General features: G+C 41.0%; 1 protein-coding gene across 1 annotated transcript in view; it reads left to right on the plus strand.

Annotated features, from left to right (window-relative positions):
* LOC147711230 (synaptotagmin-15-like) overlaps positions 1-20,208 on the plus strand; it is a 780,145-nt gene that overhangs the window by 682,588 nt on the left and 77,349 nt on the right. Inside the window, exon 6 of the mRNA XM_086922014.1 lies at positions 6,706-6,826. Coding sequence (XP_086778140.1) covers positions 6,706-6,826 — 121 coding nt within the window. The remainder of the gene's footprint in view (positions 1-6,705; positions 6,827-20,208) is intronic.

The raw sequence follows: 20,208 nt of genomic DNA on the forward strand, positions 1-20,208 counted from the left end.
TCTATGTACAAAGTTCAGGCCCAACGTCATCCTTAGTCGGACACAGTAACACAGTAACACAGCAAGGTAGGACCCCTGGGGAGACCTATCGGTATATATACGATAGCTAGAGGAGACCGAGACTTCCAGGTCGACACACTGATCAGAGACGCTGAGGTTCCTGCAAGCAGATGCTCCAGCTCGCAGTGGTCTCACATCCCTCGCGGGTGTCCAGCTCGAGACCAGGACGGGGTCCCACAGTCTCACTTAATATAATCGGGTTGACTAGATCCTAGAGGAATTGTTGGCTTAACACCTACACCCATGCTAAGTACATTTAGGTACATCTAGATAGGGAGGCATCATAGGAGTAAGCATCTTTTATCATGTGTTTTATATACTTGAATGTATTCATGATTTTAGTAAGATGGTAGAACTATACCATTGTTTACTTTTATAGTGCTCTTAATCATTTATATCTTATACTGTCTAACGGTTGTTGCAGCACATCAATTCTACACCAGAATACCAACTGTTCAATAAATGATTATTGAAAACACCCAGCTTGTTTTATTCAGTGTATCTCTCTGAGAGAAACTAAGTAAGCATGAGTGACTGACCAAAAAGTAGTATATTGGTTCCACGGTCCTGAGGAATCAGGGTTGTCATGTTATGAAGTTGCCAGAAACTATTCTCTCCTTGGTAAGAGGAGATTATAGTGGCACTGTGAGCTAGCTGATACAGAAAGGCTAACATACCCGGTGGGGATGATCAGAGTTGGTCTGACACCAATCCTACAGTGTATGTTATCTAAATGTGCAGATCCTGTATATTTTCTATAGGAACTACACAATAGAACTGCTGAAGAAGTTCAGGAAGAACTATGAGCTATGCCCGGAACTAAGGCTCCAGGGGCCAATGGGTTTCCAGTGGCCTTTTTACAGGCCTATTCTTGTCAGCTTGTTCAACCCTTACCGCAAGTGTATGAAAAGGCTTTTGAAGCAGGGGTATTGTCCGAAGAGGAAATTGTTATGCTTCTCAAGTCAGGTTGGAATGACCAGGACTGATCATCATACCCCCCTGACGATGATAAATTCAGATGTAAAATTCTGTCTTGCATGCTAAATTGGCCCCCCACATGGTGCACTTGGTTCATGAAGACCAATGTGGTTTTATACCAACACGTAATACAGGTATGATTATTAGGAGGCTAACACATGTTTTGCATGAAGTACGGCATAGGACCGATGATCTGGCTCTGGTCTCCATAGACTTGGAGAAGGTATTTGATTCTGTGTATTGGGGGTACCTCTTGGAGGTGCTTAGGGTGGCTAGAACACCGCAGACTATTAGCCCAAAACGCTATTGGCAGCACGCTTTTTTTTATTGGGAAAGCAGTTTCTTTAAAACGTTTTCTCTCTCTGCATGCTAGTGTTACATGGGGCTTGGGTATAGGGGGATTGTGACGCAGTATTTTATCGCTGAAACCAGTTTTTTGCCTTTTTAAAATAAACAATAATAAGCCCCCTCACTTGCACCTTAAAACAATTTTGCATCTCGCTGTTAAGCTGGGATTATCCTGCCGATATCTGCACTTCCTAGTCGTCGCCATCTTGGTTTGGAGCTAGTGGTTGGCTGCTAAGCATACGTCTCCCTATTTAGGAAGGGTGATGCAAGTGTGCAGCGGGCGCGCCGATTACACGCTGGAGGCACGCCAGAGGCAAGCCTATCTGCGCCCGCCCGTGCTCCGATCGCGCTCAGAGCCAGCAACACTGCTAGTTCCACTCAATGTCACGACAGAATATGCTACTCCGAGGAACAACTTGTTAATATAGGTAAGAGGGATGCTAGAGGGACACAAGCTGCTATGGTCAATAATGATATTGACATTGCCATTGACATTGTTATCAATCTAGCCATCTGGGAGGGGAAAAAGAAAGAAAGAAAAATGGGATTTTACTTCATTACATGTGAATGATTTCGAAGGCATTGAATTATTCGGCTTTTCACTGCAAGAGGCAAGAGGGAAACTACTACCAGGAATAGTATGTTACAGACCACCGGGTCTAAACACCCGTTATAAAGTCCTGTTTGACACCCTCGCTAACCTGACTTTAACACACTCATGGATGGTGATATTGGGGGGACTAAAATCTCTGGGATAATGTGAAACTAGGACCCCCTCTGAGAGATTTGAGGCAAACTTGTGAAAGCCTTAATCTACACCAACTGGTACAACAGCCAACCCGCCAGGGAGGACATGTCTTAGACCTTCTTTTTGCTAACCGGAGCGAGACAGAGGTGATTGATGTACTGCCCCAAAGTTGGACCGATCATTCTTAATTCCACTTTAGGATAACACTGCCCAGACTAGATAATAACACACATCGGTTAGTAACTTACCAAAAGGGAAGAGAATGAGTCAAGCTAATAAAAAATAGATAATACTCGACATTTCCAAAACAGAATCTTTTTGCCTCTAGCAATTCAGTAGAAGAAATCTATCAAATCTTCTGCAACTATATAAATTGTACTTTGGATCAGACTGTCCTGGTAAAAAGACTGAAGATCAGAAAGAAACCCTCAGCCCCTTGGTATAGCGAGGAGCTAAAATCTATGCGGAAAAAATGCAAACAGGCTGAAAGGAAATAGAGAAGGTCGTATGCAGACTCAGGTAAAAAAGAACTGAAATTGTTGCAGGCTTAGTATAAGGAAGCTATATCTAAAGCCAAAACAGAGTATTACGCTAAAACCATCCTGCAAGCACCTAATAGTACTAAAGTGCTTTTTAATATTAATAAGGACCTATTCAATCCAGCCTGTATGGGCAATAAGGTGAATGCAACGCAGAAGCTCTACGATGATATTGCTGCCCACTTTTAAGAGAAAATTATTAAAATTGTGGGGGGTTTAACCCCAAATAACAGTTGCCTGGATGAGGAAGATGAACCATCTCAGATACTAGCAGAAGAGCCACAGATAAAAATACCTCATAGTTGTCAGCCATCTTTTCTAGAATGTTTTCAATCCCTCACATAGGATCCATTTAACAGCCTTGCTCAAAGCGTATCCTCGGGCTCCCCCCTGGACCCTCTTCCACATGGGATATGGAAGGAGTTTTGACTAGAATTATTCCCTTGGTTGCCGCAGATCTGCTGTCAGTCATTGGAAGAAGGAATGGTTCCAGAAGACTGGAAGCATGCAGTGGTGACCCCGCTGCTTAAGAAACCATCTCTGGATCCTAAACGTGCAACGAGTTTTAGACCAATCTCTCTCCTGCCATGCCCAGTAAAAATCCTGGAAAGGGCCGTTAGAAAATCCCTGTCCCTATATCTGAAGAAAACCATCTGCTAGATAAAGACCAGTTTGGGTTCCGACCAGGTCATGGAACTGAAACGGCCCTAGTGTCCGTATTGGACAACCTGAGAATGCGATCCGACAATGTCAATCCATCTGTACTAGTGTTGGTAGACATGTTGGCCGCATTCGACACGGTGAATCACATAATACTTCTGAAAAGACTGGCGAATATACGAGTGAAAGGACGGGCACTGAAGTGGCTGCAATCATACTTAACGGGTAGACAACAGGTAGTGACCATTTCACAGTTCACTTCCACATAGACCCCGGTGCCACAGGGCTCTTCAATAAGCCCCATTCTATTCAACATATACTTGCGCCCTTTGATCCCTATTATTAAGTCTTTTGAAATTGATTGTCAATTATGCGGACGACACCCAACAGGTGTTTTCCATGGAAGGAAATCAAACAGTAACCATGGACACGTTTCTGGAGTCTATGCAACAGACCTCTAATTGGCTTAGGACAAACTCCCTGCAATTTAATGTAGAAAAAACAGAGGTTGTATACTGCTCCATGACTAAAATGTCTCGGCACCTGCCGTTGGAGTTCAGGCTCACCCCTAAGGATAAACCACTTGTTCCAGTAAGAACAGTGTGTAACCTAGGGGTCTTAGTGGACGATAATCTTCAATTGGAGTCACAAGCCAATAAAACGGCCAGTATTTGTTTCTCCTTGCTAAGAGCGCAACGGCAGATCCTTCCACTACTGCCTAGTGCCACCAGACCTCTCGTAGTGAGGAGTATAAGCCTGAGCAGACTGGACTTCTGCAACTCTGTGTATCTGGGAGCACCTCATTCAGTATTGCAGAAGCTGCAGAGAATCCAGTCCGTAGCAGCAAAACTGGTGTTAAATCGGCAGCGTAGGTCTTCTATGTTGGCGGCTTTAAAAGATGTACATTGGCTGCCCATCAAGGAGAGAATTTTATTCAAGTCTCTGCATTGCGAATGCAAAATACATCCTGAGCTAACAAACTTAAAGAGTATATATCAACAAATGACGAGTCGTGTGTCTCTTCTCTTCTTCTTTTATTTTCCAGTGATCCCTCTTAATGTAATCTAGCTGTTGCCAACACGTGTTTCGTCTTTGGTGGTTGTATACCACAGACTTCTTCAGGGCTAAGATTAGGCTCTCAGTTCTTATTCCTATAACCCAGCTAATAATAAGCTGGAAAATGCAATCCTAATAACTCACAAACTTGTGTTTCCTAGCTCCATGTAACCGCAAATCAAAATTATACTCCAAGTGTAAGGAGAGACCCTGTGTTCTACCAAAGACGGAGTAACGTCTTATTTGGAGAAGGATAACTGGCGTTTAGGCTAAACTGGAATATCGAAAAGCAACAAGAGCATGTGGGCACTAGGGTCCAGGGTCCATGGGCCAATGTGCACATCAGCACTTTGTCAGGTAAATCCATTTAAATCAATGATGGAGACAAACAGCGCATGGCAAAGGTTCTCCAGATGGCGGGCAGGGCAGTCGGCTCCCTGATTCCTTTAGCTAATTCTGTTAGATATTCTTTCGAGCCTAAGGAGCCAGTTTATGCACCCTTTTTGGGTTATTTATTGATACCTTTGTTGAGCTGGTCTCAACATTTTGTGGCTTTTTCTATTTATCTGGTTGGACAATCTATTTTTGGTGCTTGTTAGAGAACAACAAATGGGTAAAGAAAACTTTTTTTTAATGTAGCCTAGATGGCCTCTACATACTACATATACATACACTACTTTTCAAATACCTTATAGACAACGCTCCTTAACATATGGTGAGTGTAGAAGGGATCACCGTGGTCCTGAAGAGGAAGCCAGGGGAGGGCTTTGAAACATGTAGACAGACATAGGAGGGACAGCTCCTTACAGGCAATATACCTCCCACCTTATTTCCCCACTTTTAATAATACCAGCTCAAAGGAATATTAAAGGTTTTTAGTCCAAAGATCCAGGTATTTTTAATTCACTCTCTCATTCACTCCTGACCCTCCCACTCACGCTCCTACATGACACATAGTTTTGTCTTTTTAAAAATTGTGCTCCCGCGTAGTCGTAGCGGGGCGGGAAGACCCCTATGATGAAGCATGACACCAAGGGTCCTTTTGGTGTGTGAGGGATATTTTAACAAAACTGTGTGCTTTTCCCACCAATGTAGGAAACACACTTAGTCAGAGAAGACACGACTCTAGAACTATCTGAGGGTGGAGCTCTATGTTTAGTACCTGTTGACTTGAGGAGGACGTATCCACCTCCACTGAAAATTCAGAGCCAAGAGTAGAACCAGGAGGTCTTTTTCTTTGTGAAGCAGACGTTCTGACAAAGGTATGAATAATTCTTCTCTTGAGAATAGAATAAATACTTTTGTGACTAATGCAATGGAGGTAGTGAGGGAAAAGAAGAAGAATAAATAAACGTCATCACCACAAAAGAGTGATTATTTTTTCTAATCACACTTCTCTTCTCCCGATAAAGCTGGTCCATCTTCGAAAAGGAAATATATCAGTAGAAGAAGTGAAGCAAATTCTTGATCACCTACCTGTGGGAGAATTTGAGATTTCCACAAGTTGACAAAAGAGAAAAAGATGTTTTGGTCCATTTTCTCAGAGTGAAAGACCATTTTCTACAGCTCTTCCATAACAAAATACTTTCGCCGAGCCTCCCATTGAAAGGGCAATTAAAGGCCAGGAAGGTATGCTTGTTAAATACAGGATTTCCTATTAATGGGTAGGGAACTTTCAGTTTCTGCATCTAAAAAAGAGAAGTAGCACAAAATGTTCTGTCTGAAGAGATGGACACTCCTCAAAGCGTGATGACTCTAACGAGGAACAAAGGACTTAGAGTAATGGAATTACCAGTAAATTACTTGAGCATTCCACTTCCTCAGTCCATAAGCAACCTACCTGCCACCACACAACAATGGTATCCCCTAATATCCATGCTCACCCGATCAACTGGATGTTTTATAATCTCAATTTTGTTTGTGCTGTATCCTATCTTTGTCTGGAACACACTCACTGCATCTTAGAAAAGCCTCAGGTTTTTCAAACTGTAACACACTTTAAGAAACTCAAGCTTTCAACCAGAATTGAAACAAAAATCTGTCTTTCATGTTCCGACCTTCAATGCTACCATATTTTAAGGTCCTCCGCTTGCAGGACGGCAGCCTCACCTTTATGCCACCCTTTGATAGCGTAAGCGCTGTATACATAACATGCTATATGACATCATTATTGAAAATATACACATTTTAATTTAAAAATTTATTGATAGCTGCATTAAGACACATACTTGATGAAGTATGCAATGATATCTTATGTTATGTTCTGTTAATTGTGTGGCATCATGACTGTAACTGTAAGTAACACTCTTATTTCAGCCACCATCTGAGTTCGGAGATGTCCAGTTTTCTTTGAGCTACAATGATTACCTTGGACGCCTCACCGTGGTTGTACTTCGAGCAAAGGGGCTGCAGCTCCAGGAGGAAAGAAATGCTGTCAGTGAGTGTAAACGTACTCTTCTGAGATAAAACTGTGATCCTTGTCTAAACGAAAAGATGCTAATTCGTGCCATGTTATCTTTTTGTATGAGGTACGAGGGAGATGGGGGGCTGAGCTTCCTACCTTACTGCCCATATGCTCTGAGTGCTCTGTACCCTTGACCCTCACTGCGAGCCCAAGTCTTTTGCTCTGGTTCATATAGGAGAGCCTGGCGATTAGCAGCTGATAATGCCCTTACCTGATAAATACCCGTCAGCAAGAGAAAGCACAAGTGTCTGCAATCACCTCTGAGATAAAAGAAAACGTGAACTCAAAGCTCTTTACTTGAGTTATCACATGTGGACTTCGATACAGCCCTAGTAAATAGTATGGCGGAAGTTGACTACCAAATATTGGACTTGAGAGGAGTGAAGGTCCCATCTGTTGATGTGGCTAAACATCATTAACAAACTACTGTAGAAAGGTGAAAAAGGAGACCAGTAATTGAATGTGGGCAGGCATAACCATGCAAAAGTAACTGTGGTTAGGCCTGGACCCCTATGACTTCTAAGTCGTTTTTACTTGTCAAGGTCCTTGTGCTTTGGGTCCAATTGAGGCTTAGTCTGTGGCCCACAATTCCCAAACAGATTTCAGCAGTCAGCAATGAATCCACTGTCCTCTATTAAAGCATGTATGCAGGATTTCAAGAGGCATGAAGAAAACAGTTATGAGATTTATACTATAATCTAGAAGCCTAGACAATGCACCCTACATGAACACACTGAAAAACAAACCCTGTACTATGAAGAGTTACATTAGGGTCATGCAATCACTCCGAATGACGTACCTTCCTCTGAATTCATGGAATATTCTAATTAGCTCTTCCCACTTATTTTTGTAGGTATTGTGACCAACCTTAACAATCCAGATTACTTCATCACAGGCCCAAGTTTTAGTATGACGAGATCTAAAGACTCTTTGCACCACGTAAGTCTGAGAGGTGTGTTGAAGCAAAAGTGTAAGGGGGCAGTGGCCGTTTTCTACCAGTTGCCTTTCTATGGGACTGTATCCACCACTCCTTAAACTGGGCCTGATTGCTGCAGATTTGTATAAATGCACCATTAGAGAGCTCTACAGATGACTTTAAAGGCTAAGAGCAGGAGATGGACAGCCCTGACTGTATGGCTATGTCCAGGACTTGTAAACAACGGCATTCTTGGCCACTTATGTTTAAAAACTCAGCTCTTGGGCACTGTCATTTTATAAGCGTAGACCTCTTAGTGATACTCCTCTTTGTGTCTGTTTGGTTCTCTTTATATTTTGGCCCCTTCTCTAGCTGCTTGTCTGAGGTACTGAACCAATGAAGGCTGCAACTCGGATGAGTAACCAGCGTGGTGTTGAGGATGGTGGTGCTGCAGTAAAGAAGGAATTGACAACTACATCAAGGAAGTGCCTTATTGTTGCTTAAGTGATCTCACTCTGGCTGTGAGTGAAACAGCAACATTAGACACCATGCAGGCAGGACTACAATTGAGTGGGTTATCCAAGACTTTTCATCAAATTTGTGTGGCATGGTTTCACAGGCTTTTCTGGGAGAAGCCAATTTTTATAGGCATGCATCCTTTCAGATGAGCATGGGCCATGCCTGCCTACATTATCCTTGATGTCCATGGCCACATCTTCTTTATCCAAAAGTGTATACAGTCCTGTTCCCCCTACGTTTATCTGCAATTTTACAGGAGTGGCAGAATTTCAACTCAGAGAAGTATTTGTTCCAGTGACTTTTTTCCTAATGTGTATGAGGGGGCGCCGGCAGGAAAGAAAAGTTGTTATGGTTTTGGCATGTGTATGCTGCACATTCCACAAGTGGAATTGCTTCCTAGCACTTTCAGGAGTCCAGTAACTTTTCATTGTTATGTGTCTATTTAGATACCGTATATAGGTTTTCGATTTATGCCCTTATATAGGCACAATTCACATTGCCCTTATTTAGGCATAGAAATCCAACCCTTATTCAGGCATTACCCATGCTAACCAAATATAGGCATGGTCACCTACATCCGTCCTTACACGTCACAACCAGTTCTTGGAAAACCAGACTCTTTAGCCTTTAGGGCTTCCCCTGTTTGGATTATTGATTTCTGCAAGAACTCATTTGTTATGCATGAACATGTATTCCTTAGGGGTTAATTTATGACGTTCCTCTGCCCGACTTTTACATCAATACTGTCATACCTAAACACCTTCAAGGTATAAATATACCTTCACTTGCCATGGTAAGGCACGGTTCGGCTGCATACTCTGCTACGCGGCTCGCCACGGCAAGTTCAGAAGGAATTTGAGTCCCCTCCTGACGCACTGACTAGGCGCTGTCATCCTCTTCGCAGAGAATCCAGCTCCAGTGTTTCTGACTCCTCTTGCAGGGTGTTAGAGATCGAGACCCGGAAAGAGAGTCCAACCTCTCTCATTCTAAGGTATGGAGCAGACTAGAACCTAGAGGGACTCTTGGCAAAACTAAACTATAGCTATGATTTCTACAAATGGGCAGTGAGGTCTCTAATGCGCAAGTTCTGATGGATTAGGTATCTCTATTTGTTATTCTTTATGGTTTGCATCAAGGGAATCTAAACAGCCACTACCCCCAGCTGTCATTTCGCAACTGCTACCAGTTGCCTAAAGTACAAATTTAGTTAAGATTCCCTGAGCAGATTGTGTATCGCTATATTATACAACAAATTTCCGGTCATGAATTTAAAAAAAGAAGTTGAATAGCATTCAATATGAGTCTGTGGTTTTTTATTTTCGTATTTCTGTGACTTTCCACGAAGACTTGTTAAACATATTCTCCACTTCTGAATAATGCAATCAATACAGCCAACACGCGTGTTTCGTCTATGGAAAATTGTCCAAAAGACTTTATCAGGGCTAAAGTAACTAATTTCTTACAACCTTCTCACTAGTATTCACTGTTGTCAAAAAACTAATCCAAATTAAATCAGATCTCCAATAATTCTCGTAATCCCAAACTCAATTTATTGTATAATGTAGCGATACACAATCTGCTCAGGGAATCTTAACTAAATTTGTACTAAACTATAGCTAGCTATACTTTAGAAAACAGCACCTACTTCTTACCTCGTGGGTCAAACATATTTATAGGGTCCAACGCTCATTAAATAATTTGCCAAGAAGTTCTCTAGGGCGTGTCACACTGTATGAGGTCCTATTTGGGACTAGAATGTTTGTACCAAACCTTGACATGCAAGGCACAGTGGTGGAAAATAAGAAATTTGATATCAAAGATCGTTTGGTTGTTTTACAAGACTTAAATGAACTAAGATTGAAACAAAGCAACGTGTTCCTGAAGCCAAGCATCACTGGGGAAAATCCGGCAGTCCCAGCAAGGCCTGTCTGGATCCCAAAGCTTGGGGATCTAGTCAGAGAAAAGATCGCGGACAAGAAGGAATTTGGGCCTTCTTACAGACAAACAGTACCTGTCCTATCCATCCACGGATCAAGAACAGTACTATTGCCGCCCCTTGCTGGTAAAAAGGAGAAAATATTTGTGCCCATTGACCTGATCAAACCACACTATGTGGCCAATAATAAGCAGTAGGCCAAGTGGACTCTGACAATGTAGCAGACGCACTCCTCTAGCTACTATCCTAGAGGTTCAAACTGAGAGACTCATCACCTTTGAAGATTCTACAGTGAAAAATGAAGGACTAAGCAACAATCCTATGGTACTCGCTCCTCTTGAGACCCAAATAACAGTTCGTCCTGATACACCTATCTACAACGAAGTAACAAGTGATCAACTGGCTCCAGTGATTTAAGCTAATCCTGCTGCAATTCCAACCATTCAAAGAACTGCCTCTGGCTATTTCATTAACTTTGATACATTTTCTGAGGATCCCAGTGAACCTGAAATGACGCCAGCACAAAGAACTTTCAAAGAACATGCAACATACTTTTTTCATCACCTGAAAAAGACTTACCTGGTTTCACCATGGATTGAACTATGAATTGTTTTGGAAATATTTTTCTTTCTACTTTGGCTAGCTCTGGTAGTAAATCTGGGTATGCTGATAAATGGAAAATATGTTTAAATGGACACAGCAAGTAAAAGAGTGAACTTACTTCTCCAGCCACACAAATCATTCCATCGTGAAGCAAGAGACTTGCAAGTAGTGAACATCACAGCCGTTCCTATACCATATGGCACAGTTCGGGACAAAACCGAATATGACATTTTTGGCCCATAAGAACTTTTGAATATTCCACACTTGTTTAAAATTTCATTAAGTGACTTTATTACCTCTAGTATCTTTTCTGATGATTGGGACTTCGAGACTGTTAATAACATGATGTCTGATCTGAAAATGTCTGCAGTATTCACAAATCATGAATATTTAGAGGGTTAATCAGATTATGAACAGCTATATTGTTACAACCACAATGGTCATCATTTCTTGCATAAAACTTCATCACCTAGAAATATATTTATGTATAACCAATGGGAACATTGTCCTACACTTCCAAAGAGTAGCTCAAAACCTTTTGCAAAGAAGTTTCCATATTTTTCAAGGTTCAAGTTCTCAAATCCAGAATCGTTTTATTTTAGAAATGTTAACAAGACAGGAACGAAAAATATGTTAACCAATACAAAACATATTTATTCTGCAGCCTTTATTGCCCAACTGTCTAGACAGGGTTTCGACTTATGGAAAGAAAACATTGACAAAAAATGTGTGTGGGATAAAAAAGATTGGCAAGTGCAGGGGGTAGAAGCTTTGTTTAGAACCTGTATCATCCCTGAGCAAATATTGTTTTTGAATGACACTGTCCAACAAACGCCTTGCCTTGGGATAGCCACGATCAAAGACATGAACACTCCTTCCATACCTGCACCTGCAAACAATAGCGCTACACAGGGGGAGGTCGACATACATACTATTTTACATCACAACAGATCAGATCCTGAATGGAAGAAATGGTTGCTCTGGCCCACAGACACAAACAACTGTCAAGATCGATTCCTGAACAAAACACAGGGTTTCACTATCAATAGGCCAGACCCACAATATGCATCAGGGTTATTAACAACATACAGTGTAGGGAAACTATGCCTTGATTGGTTACAGAAAGCTACACTAGAGGGTGTAAAACAACCCTTATCTTTACTTAAAGAAGGCGCAGACCTTAGGGAATTCTTTCTAGGACCAAAACAACCACGTCAATAACGTTTCATATATGCCGGTATCTATGCTGCTTATAATGAAATATGGAAGGTTACCCAAGCAGGGTATTAGAGATCGAGACCCAGAAAGAGATTCCAACCTCTCTCATTCTAAGGTATGGAGCAGACTAGAACCTAGAGGGACTCTTCGTTATAGGAAACAATGGCGCCTAGCTTATTCAACATATGTGCAATGTAGTATAGGAACACAATGGAAACTATACGGCTTAAGATATCCTGAACCAGCCGGGACAGGAATTTATTCTCAAAAATCAATGTCAAATATACAATACAATAATAACATGACACAAGCCTGTGCCGTACCGACAGAGGAAAGGGAAGATAGAGGTAGGGTGAAAAAAGGGGTGTTTTTCAGGCAAGGAAAGAGAGCAAGGAAAGGGCACTGCAGAAAATTCAAAGATCAGTAGCAGTGTCGCCTGGAGTGGAATGTACACAAGCTTATTAAACAATAATGTAAGTGTCAAACCACTCTTGGGTGTCGACGTTTCGATCCCTATAGCTCAACTAGATGCATGGGATCATCATCAGGACTTATGCAATAACAAAACATGCCTGAATGAGAGAAGCCTCTATGGTGCGAGGGGAAGCCTCACAATGGAGGTTTCTTTAACTTCTAGGAATAGGCGGAAGTGGTAGCGCCAGGCAAGCGGTTGTGTGTCCACGAGGTCTTAGGTGGGGTTCAGTCAATGTGTTATTTCGGTGGTTTAAAATCTCAGTGCCCGTCTGTGTTTGAGTCGGGTGGCCGCACTTTCACCCTCTGTATGCGAGCGAGGGCCGGAATTCAAAATTAAAGGCATCTGTGGCCATATACTCCGGGAGTCAACAATGTGACAAGTGTGCGGAAGTCACAAATGTGGCTTGCCTCGCCCTGGGGTCCAACAATGTGGAAATCACGCGTTAGTCATGATGTGACTCGCCTCTCCCGGGGGTACTCCGACAATGCCGGTTTCACATTGAAACCGGCATTGTCGGAGTGAAACTGTTATCTATCTATTGTTTCCATGATTCTGAGAAGAACTGTTCCGAATCTAAGGGAAACAAAGTTGTCATGTTTTTGCGGTTCTCATCTCTTCTTGTTCATTCGAGAAGTTTCTAGTAACTTCTGAGCTAGCTGGCACACACAAGTAATTAAGTTTAATGTACTCGATGGGGACATACTGACCTCAGTTCTATGTCAAAACTATAGCGTATATTATTCCAATGCGCAAGGCCTATAAGGGGTATAGGAACTACACTACATCATATTTCCAGGGAAACCACTGTACACCGGTGTTATTAAGCTTATTATGCTGGGCCTTGACTATTATGTTCATGTAATACTCTTGGTTAGGTTGCTATGCAATTGACCCATTCATGCATCAGTGTGGTGTTTATGAGTGAAGACTAGAGAGGTTTGCAACTTCTTCGGTATCTCATAAAGCAATAGATATGTAGCTAACCTGAATATAGGGGATATGTGTGTATGTATGTGTTTTGTTCCTTGGCAGCAAGTGCTTTGGGCTATGGTCAGTGTATGATAATAGTTCCATAAGGGGGGAGGGTGCACACTCTATCTCATCCCAGCACAGTTCACTGCATTGCATTCAAATTAAAGTAGTACGGTTACTTCAAAGTTACTGCAGTGCTGGTATCTCTAGATATGTATTTTCTGGGTTTAACCCTTCATCAGTAGTGAGCAGAAGTGGTAGCAAGCAGAGAAAAGTCATCTGGGGTTGCTGAAATAGGTTTTCTGGTTTGTCTAGGGTATGCATCTAAGTCAAGCAGAACCCACCACTCTAGTTCCAGCAAGGGAGTTACACACCCAAGATAGCCACAGCTCATCCCCTTGGTAGCTTGGCATGAGCAGTCAGGCTTATCCCAGAGGCAATCTGTAAAGCGTTTGTGTAACATACTAACACCAGTGACACAATAAATTCTCCACAAAAGAGACACCAGACAGGATTATATAAAAATGCTGTATATATTGTGCACATAACATATACCCAAACAACATGACCCAATAACCACTTAGCCATCTAGGCAATTGTCAAAACATCACAATTAGTGCAACATGATAAAGGCTTATATGGTGTACACGTCATGAAAACACCATTACCTTACATAGTAAGCCGATCCTGAACCAGTACTCATTATCCTGACAAACCAGGCATCCAAGTTACATACATCTTATAATATCAGGGTATAAAAATGCAGTAGCTAGGTTAGGGCTAAAACACATAAATCACCCAATATCACCAGTAATTCAGGGATTGCTAACTAATACCTTAAGCATAAGGTGTAGCTCATCTGCACTCCTATTAAACTTTAGAGGGTCAGAAAATGTCTCAACGCTGGCACAGAAGTACCTGTGTTTCTCCTATTGGAAATACAGTAATTTTTGTAATGTTCCTGTGATAGAAACCACATGCAGCAATTTCCAAGTGCAGGAGAAAACCTTGTGATCTCAACAAAGCACTTCTACCACACTAGTCACAGTAAGTTTCAGTCCTCTCCTCTGGAATTCGGCAAGTTCCTAACAGGGGGGCTTTGTGGAGGTCTTTCCTTGTACTGCCGAAGATCAAGAAATACCCCCAGGTATATGAAGACATGGGGGGATGGTAACTACTACCACCTTCTGTGGGGCAACCTCGCTAGGTCCCCGTGTGTGTCAACCTATGGCAGCTGCTCACTAGCAGCTGCACAGTACCTTTCGTGGTTCTCTCTCTGGGGCCCTTGAGACTCCTGCGGGCCAGACAGGCATCTGGAAGGTCTCAGGATGTTTCATAAGGGCTACCGGTGGTGACCAGCTGATCTCCCTACGGGTAGGTTGAGTGCAGCACCTCTGACACTCCGATCTTGGGATTGCCGATGTCGGGTAAGGGTGATCTCCTTAAGGACAGTGGCAATTTGCGGCCTCGCTTCCTGAGAGTCTGTGCTGAGAGAATTCCTTTTGTGGCTGTGAAGCATCTGGCAGGCCTCAAAGATGTTCAGTGCATCTTAAAGCAGGACAACGGGACGGACTGAGAAACCCAGAGGCTCCTATGCTGGTGCAGAGAAGCAGTACAGCGCTACACACATTCTGGAGTGAGGGACGCAGCAGTTTTTCCTCCCTGTCTCTTGGCTGCACTCTTGAGAAATGGTGCTCGTGTTGAAATCCAGCCCTGTGGTCTCCCTTTAGACCTTCTGGCAGGCTGCATGTGAAGGCAGAAGGCCAGGGTCACAAAGGTGCCGATGTACACAAAGCACCACACTCATAGGGGGAATTCAGCAAGCCAGGATGACAATAGTGCGAGAATTGCCCATATTTACCACTCTCAGGCACCAACTGTTAACTAGAAGGGCCCCCAAAGTAGAGAGCTGGTGCTTGATGACCAGTGTGGGGGAGTTTGATCCAGGTAACTCATAAGGTCTTTCATGTTCCTGTAACCTCTGGAAAGGACAGGGCATCAAGACCTTGGAGACACTCTAGGGATGTAGTAGTCCCTGCAGCAGGGCAGAGGTCAGCGGGTAGCAGGGTGGCTCACACATGCAGAGCAGCAGTTTCCTGGAAATAGTCAGCACAGTAAGATGGCAATCATTTAACACAGCAACTTTACTCCAGCTCAGATTCTTTCAGGTCAAGTAGTGTACTCTAAATGTGGGGTCAGAGCCCCTGTACTCATACAAAAAATGTATTTGATGTGGAGGAAACTTCAAAACAACTTTTGAGGTGCACACTACCCCTTTTCAATCCCAGCCCTGGTTCCAGACACACTACAGGGGGGTGGAGACAGCACTGTGAGAGGACAGGCACAGCCCTATTCAGGCATAAGTGACAACTCCTCACACCACTCAAGCTCAGGAAGACCCATCAGCCTGGTGATGGGTCTTCAGGATATGGGGGAGCACACTTCATCTCCCTTTTTGTAAATGTCTAGAATGAATGCACAGACAGCCCCTGTCACTGTAAACCAGACGTTGATTGGAGTCAGGCTGCAAAGCACAAAGAGTCATAAGCACATAGAAATGTCCACTTTCGGAAAGTGGCATTTCTAAAATAGTAAGGAAAAATCCACGTGCACCAATACGCCAGATTTATCCCTACTATTACAAACATACCAAACATGGCAATGCTACTTCTTTCAGATCAGGAGTTACCACTGAAAAACATATCTTGAAATTCATAACGCAAACCTATGAGAGGAACAGGTCTCAGAGCAGTGACAAACCAAATAGGCTGTTTGTCACTAACAGGACATGCCACATAATAAAGACATATCCTATATTTTACCTACAAAGCACCCTGCCCGTTGTGCTACCTAGGGCCTACCTTAGGGGTGCTCTATATGTAGTAAAAGGGGAGTTAAGGCTTGCCAAGTAGTCTTAATTGCAAACTCAATTCAGGAATAAACAGCAAACACAGGCCCTGCAACAGCAGAGGCATGAGCCAGTTTGAAAGAATATTTCTGTGGGTGGCACAATCTGTGCTGCAGGCCCACTAGTAGCATTTAATTTACATGCCCTGGGAATGTAGGATACCACTATACAAGGGACTTACAGGTAATTTGAATATGCCAAACAGGTGTAAGCCAATCATCCCAAGTTAAAAGGAGAGAGCACATGCACTTTAGCACTGGTTAGCAGTAGTTGGGTGCCCAAAGTCCTAAATCAACAAAAAGAGGGTCATAAAAACAGGAGGAAGAAGGCAAAAGGTTTGGGCATAACCCTGCAAAAAGAGTCAGCTCCGACAAAGAATAATAATATTGTGCTTGTTTACACAACCATTGTGATGAGTAAATATGTCTAATATTAAGTGGCGTCCTTGGCTAATACAAACATAATTTTGGGTGTGAAACATCATCCATGCAAATACCACAGGGCATTTCAGTACTAACTCAGGCTGTGTCACATAAGCCAAACAAATGCTAAAGCAACAGCATATTGTGATGTGAGACTCATGTAGAACAATACTAATGACAGCCACATATCAAGTTAAAGGCAGTGTGATTACAGAGTTAGCGGGCAAGATGTGCCTTTTTCAAGCATAGTGACTTCTAAATGATCTATGTGTATGAAGTCGGCGTTCATGTACCATAATGCATTTCAATGGTAACTCACATTGGAGCTCTGACAACTTAATGAGCTAGAATGTATCAGAAGTTCGCGCTAAGGCACAAAATGAATGTAGTGCGGGCGCCTCACAGTATTTATATAGAGAGACAGCCCTCTTCATTCAGTGGTTTGTTGTTGTGTCATCAGGGACGGCATTAACACTGATGTGACAATGTTTGCTGGCACCCCCCAATGACCTTCTCTGCCACAGATTCCCTCACTTGCACACTTTAACTGTGCCCCTCAAGTCTCCATAACCACTGTCTCTCAGATTCAATTAGTTTTATATCATCACTCATACCAGTGAAAGGTGTCTGAGCACTTTACATCACATACATATTGCACAGAGACAATCATATGAGTGTAAATCAGAGTATAGAAAATGTTACATCAGGAATCACTGACAGAATTTCGATTACACAAAAATCGACCTACTATAACATCGAGTCTCAAACATCGATATCACTAATATCGACACCCTATACTTAACATGAAAACGACAAAATTATCGAGCAAACTACATCGATGTACAAAAATATCGTCGACACAAATATCGTTAAGAGTATTTTCGACTACCATAATATCGACACTCAATACTACATATAGCACACTACAATAATATCGAATACTAAAAAATCGATAACACTATTTTCGTCTATATAAAAATATCGATTGCTAAATAAAATTCAATTTTTCTTATATAACACCAATAAATCTATTCTCTTAGTAATACACACATTTTAAAAGACTTCACTATTTTCTTTTTCAAATTATTAAGTAAGATAAACTGTAAACAATTGTGTTTTCGCACACTAACGATATTTGGATATAAAGTCATTGTAAACATACATTTTTTAGACTTAGTACTCATTGTACATATTCTATATTAATTACAAGAGTTTTTTATTACATAAATATATCATTTCAGTTCCTCTACATAAACAATATAAGAAGATATATCTTAAATGTTTAAGTTAAAAAAATTCAAACTAACCAATAGTAACTCGTCTTTACATATCTGACCAATCAGATAGCAAACTTAATTACACATACACTATATAAACCAGTCACAAACAGCCATACAACTTGCAGGGAATATTCTTCGTGACCACATACTGCCAATTTTGGGAGCACCATCTATATTCTTCTGTGCAAGAAAATTCGTCCTGAAACTACAAGTAAGTAATAATATAACTCTGTTAATAAATGCTAATCTTTTTTACTATTACTTATAGACCAAGATTTGTAACCTAAATTGTTGTTTCTTTATGTACTTTGCCTTTAAACAGACTCTACAAACAAATAAAGTTATACTTCAACTTCAAGATACTGGACACTTTACATTTAAAAAAGGTATCTACATATTTTTAGTATTTACTTAACGTTATTTGCCAATTAGTGTCCTAATTTCTAACTCTCTAATTTGTTTCTTCGGCTGTAACTCTTAATACATATTGTGAAGCCAGAATGTTTTGGGGAAAAAACGTTACAATGCTGTGTGAAAAATTATTTAATCCTGTTCTTAAATATGTTTCTTTTGCTTTAACTCATAATACATGTGTCATCCCAGGTTCTTTTCAGCAAATAAGTAACAATGCTTTATAACAAGTGTGTATTGTTTATAGGACATATAAACGCATTGGTAATTTTCAAAAACTTTCTCTCTAAACAGACCTCAAAACTACAGAAAACAGATACTTCACATCAAAGAACAAACATTCTGCTACTACTCTAATTCTCTAGGTAAGTTCAGAAATATAACATAACTAGTCCGTATAAACTCTATAGAATATACTTGAACAAAAAATGACTCTTTGTATACTTCTGTTAATAATATCTTGGAAATGTCTCTTTTAAAATCCAATTAAACTAAAGTATTTTTAGAGACGTTATAAACTACCAAAAATGTAACCAAAAAACTAATTGTAACTTTTACTATAACAAACTTAATTTTTTTTCAACAGCCCGTGGCAATAGAACAACAACATCGGACTCAACAAGCACCTACTTTCGATACATAGAACATTACTACTGGTAAGTAAATTACTATAAAAGTACTTGCTTTATTTAAAATCTTTTATACATTTCACATTTAATTAATATTTATATATTAACTTTTCTAGATACCAGAACTCAAGAATGACTGATGATGCAAGATTTATTACATCTCAGAAAGGCAAATTTTTGTTATGCTATATGGGCTACATTTATACTCAGGATAAACAAAAAGACCTAAAAGTAAATTGGAAGTGTACGAAATATTACTCCAATAAATGCTATGGCCGTGCTACAACAAGGGAAACTAGTGTTCTTAATACCACTGAACATAATCACCCACCAAACATCTTGGAAATCGAAGTGAGATCCACTCTCGAGAATATCAAAGAATTAAGTAGCAGATCAGAACTACCTACCAACGTAATTCTGAAAGAATTACTACCTAAAGTTCCCAGAGAAGCAAGAGGTCAGCTACCATCTATTGCTTCCATTAAAAGAACAATAGCAAGGACAAAGAAAGCAAGTAGACCCAATATACCAACTCCTAAAACTTTTGAGGAAGTCATAATTCCGCCTGAGCTTGTAATCACTCATAATGACGAGCCATTTATTTTGTATGATAATCATAGCAAGGACAAAAGAATAATAATGTTTGCAACTAATAACAATATGAAAAAATTAACTGAAAGTGCTACTTGGATGATGGATGGAACTTTTTCTATATGCCCAAAACCTTTCTACCAATTATACACAATTCATGGGCAATATCATAATACCTGTATCCCCTTCATATACTGTTTATTACCGAACAAACAAGCCACAACTTACTCAGAAATTTTGCAAAAAATAAAAGAACAAACTTCTGACTACTTCCCAATGAAAATCATCATAGACTTTGAACAAGCTATGATTAATTCTATTTTGAAAAGTTACCCACACACATCCATTCAAGGATGTTATTTTCATTTCAATCAATGTCTCTGGAGACATTTACAAAAATCTGCCCTTAGTGTTGAGTATGCAACAAATATCACTTTTGCATACCAAATCAAACATCTCATTGCTCTGGCATATG

Source organism: Lissotriton vulgaris, chromosome 5 (assembly GCF_964263255.1).
Source record: "Lissotriton vulgaris chromosome 5, aLisVul1.2, whole genome shotgun sequence".
Taxonomy (NCBI): domain Eukaryota; kingdom Metazoa; phylum Chordata; class Amphibia; order Caudata; family Salamandridae; genus Lissotriton; species Lissotriton vulgaris.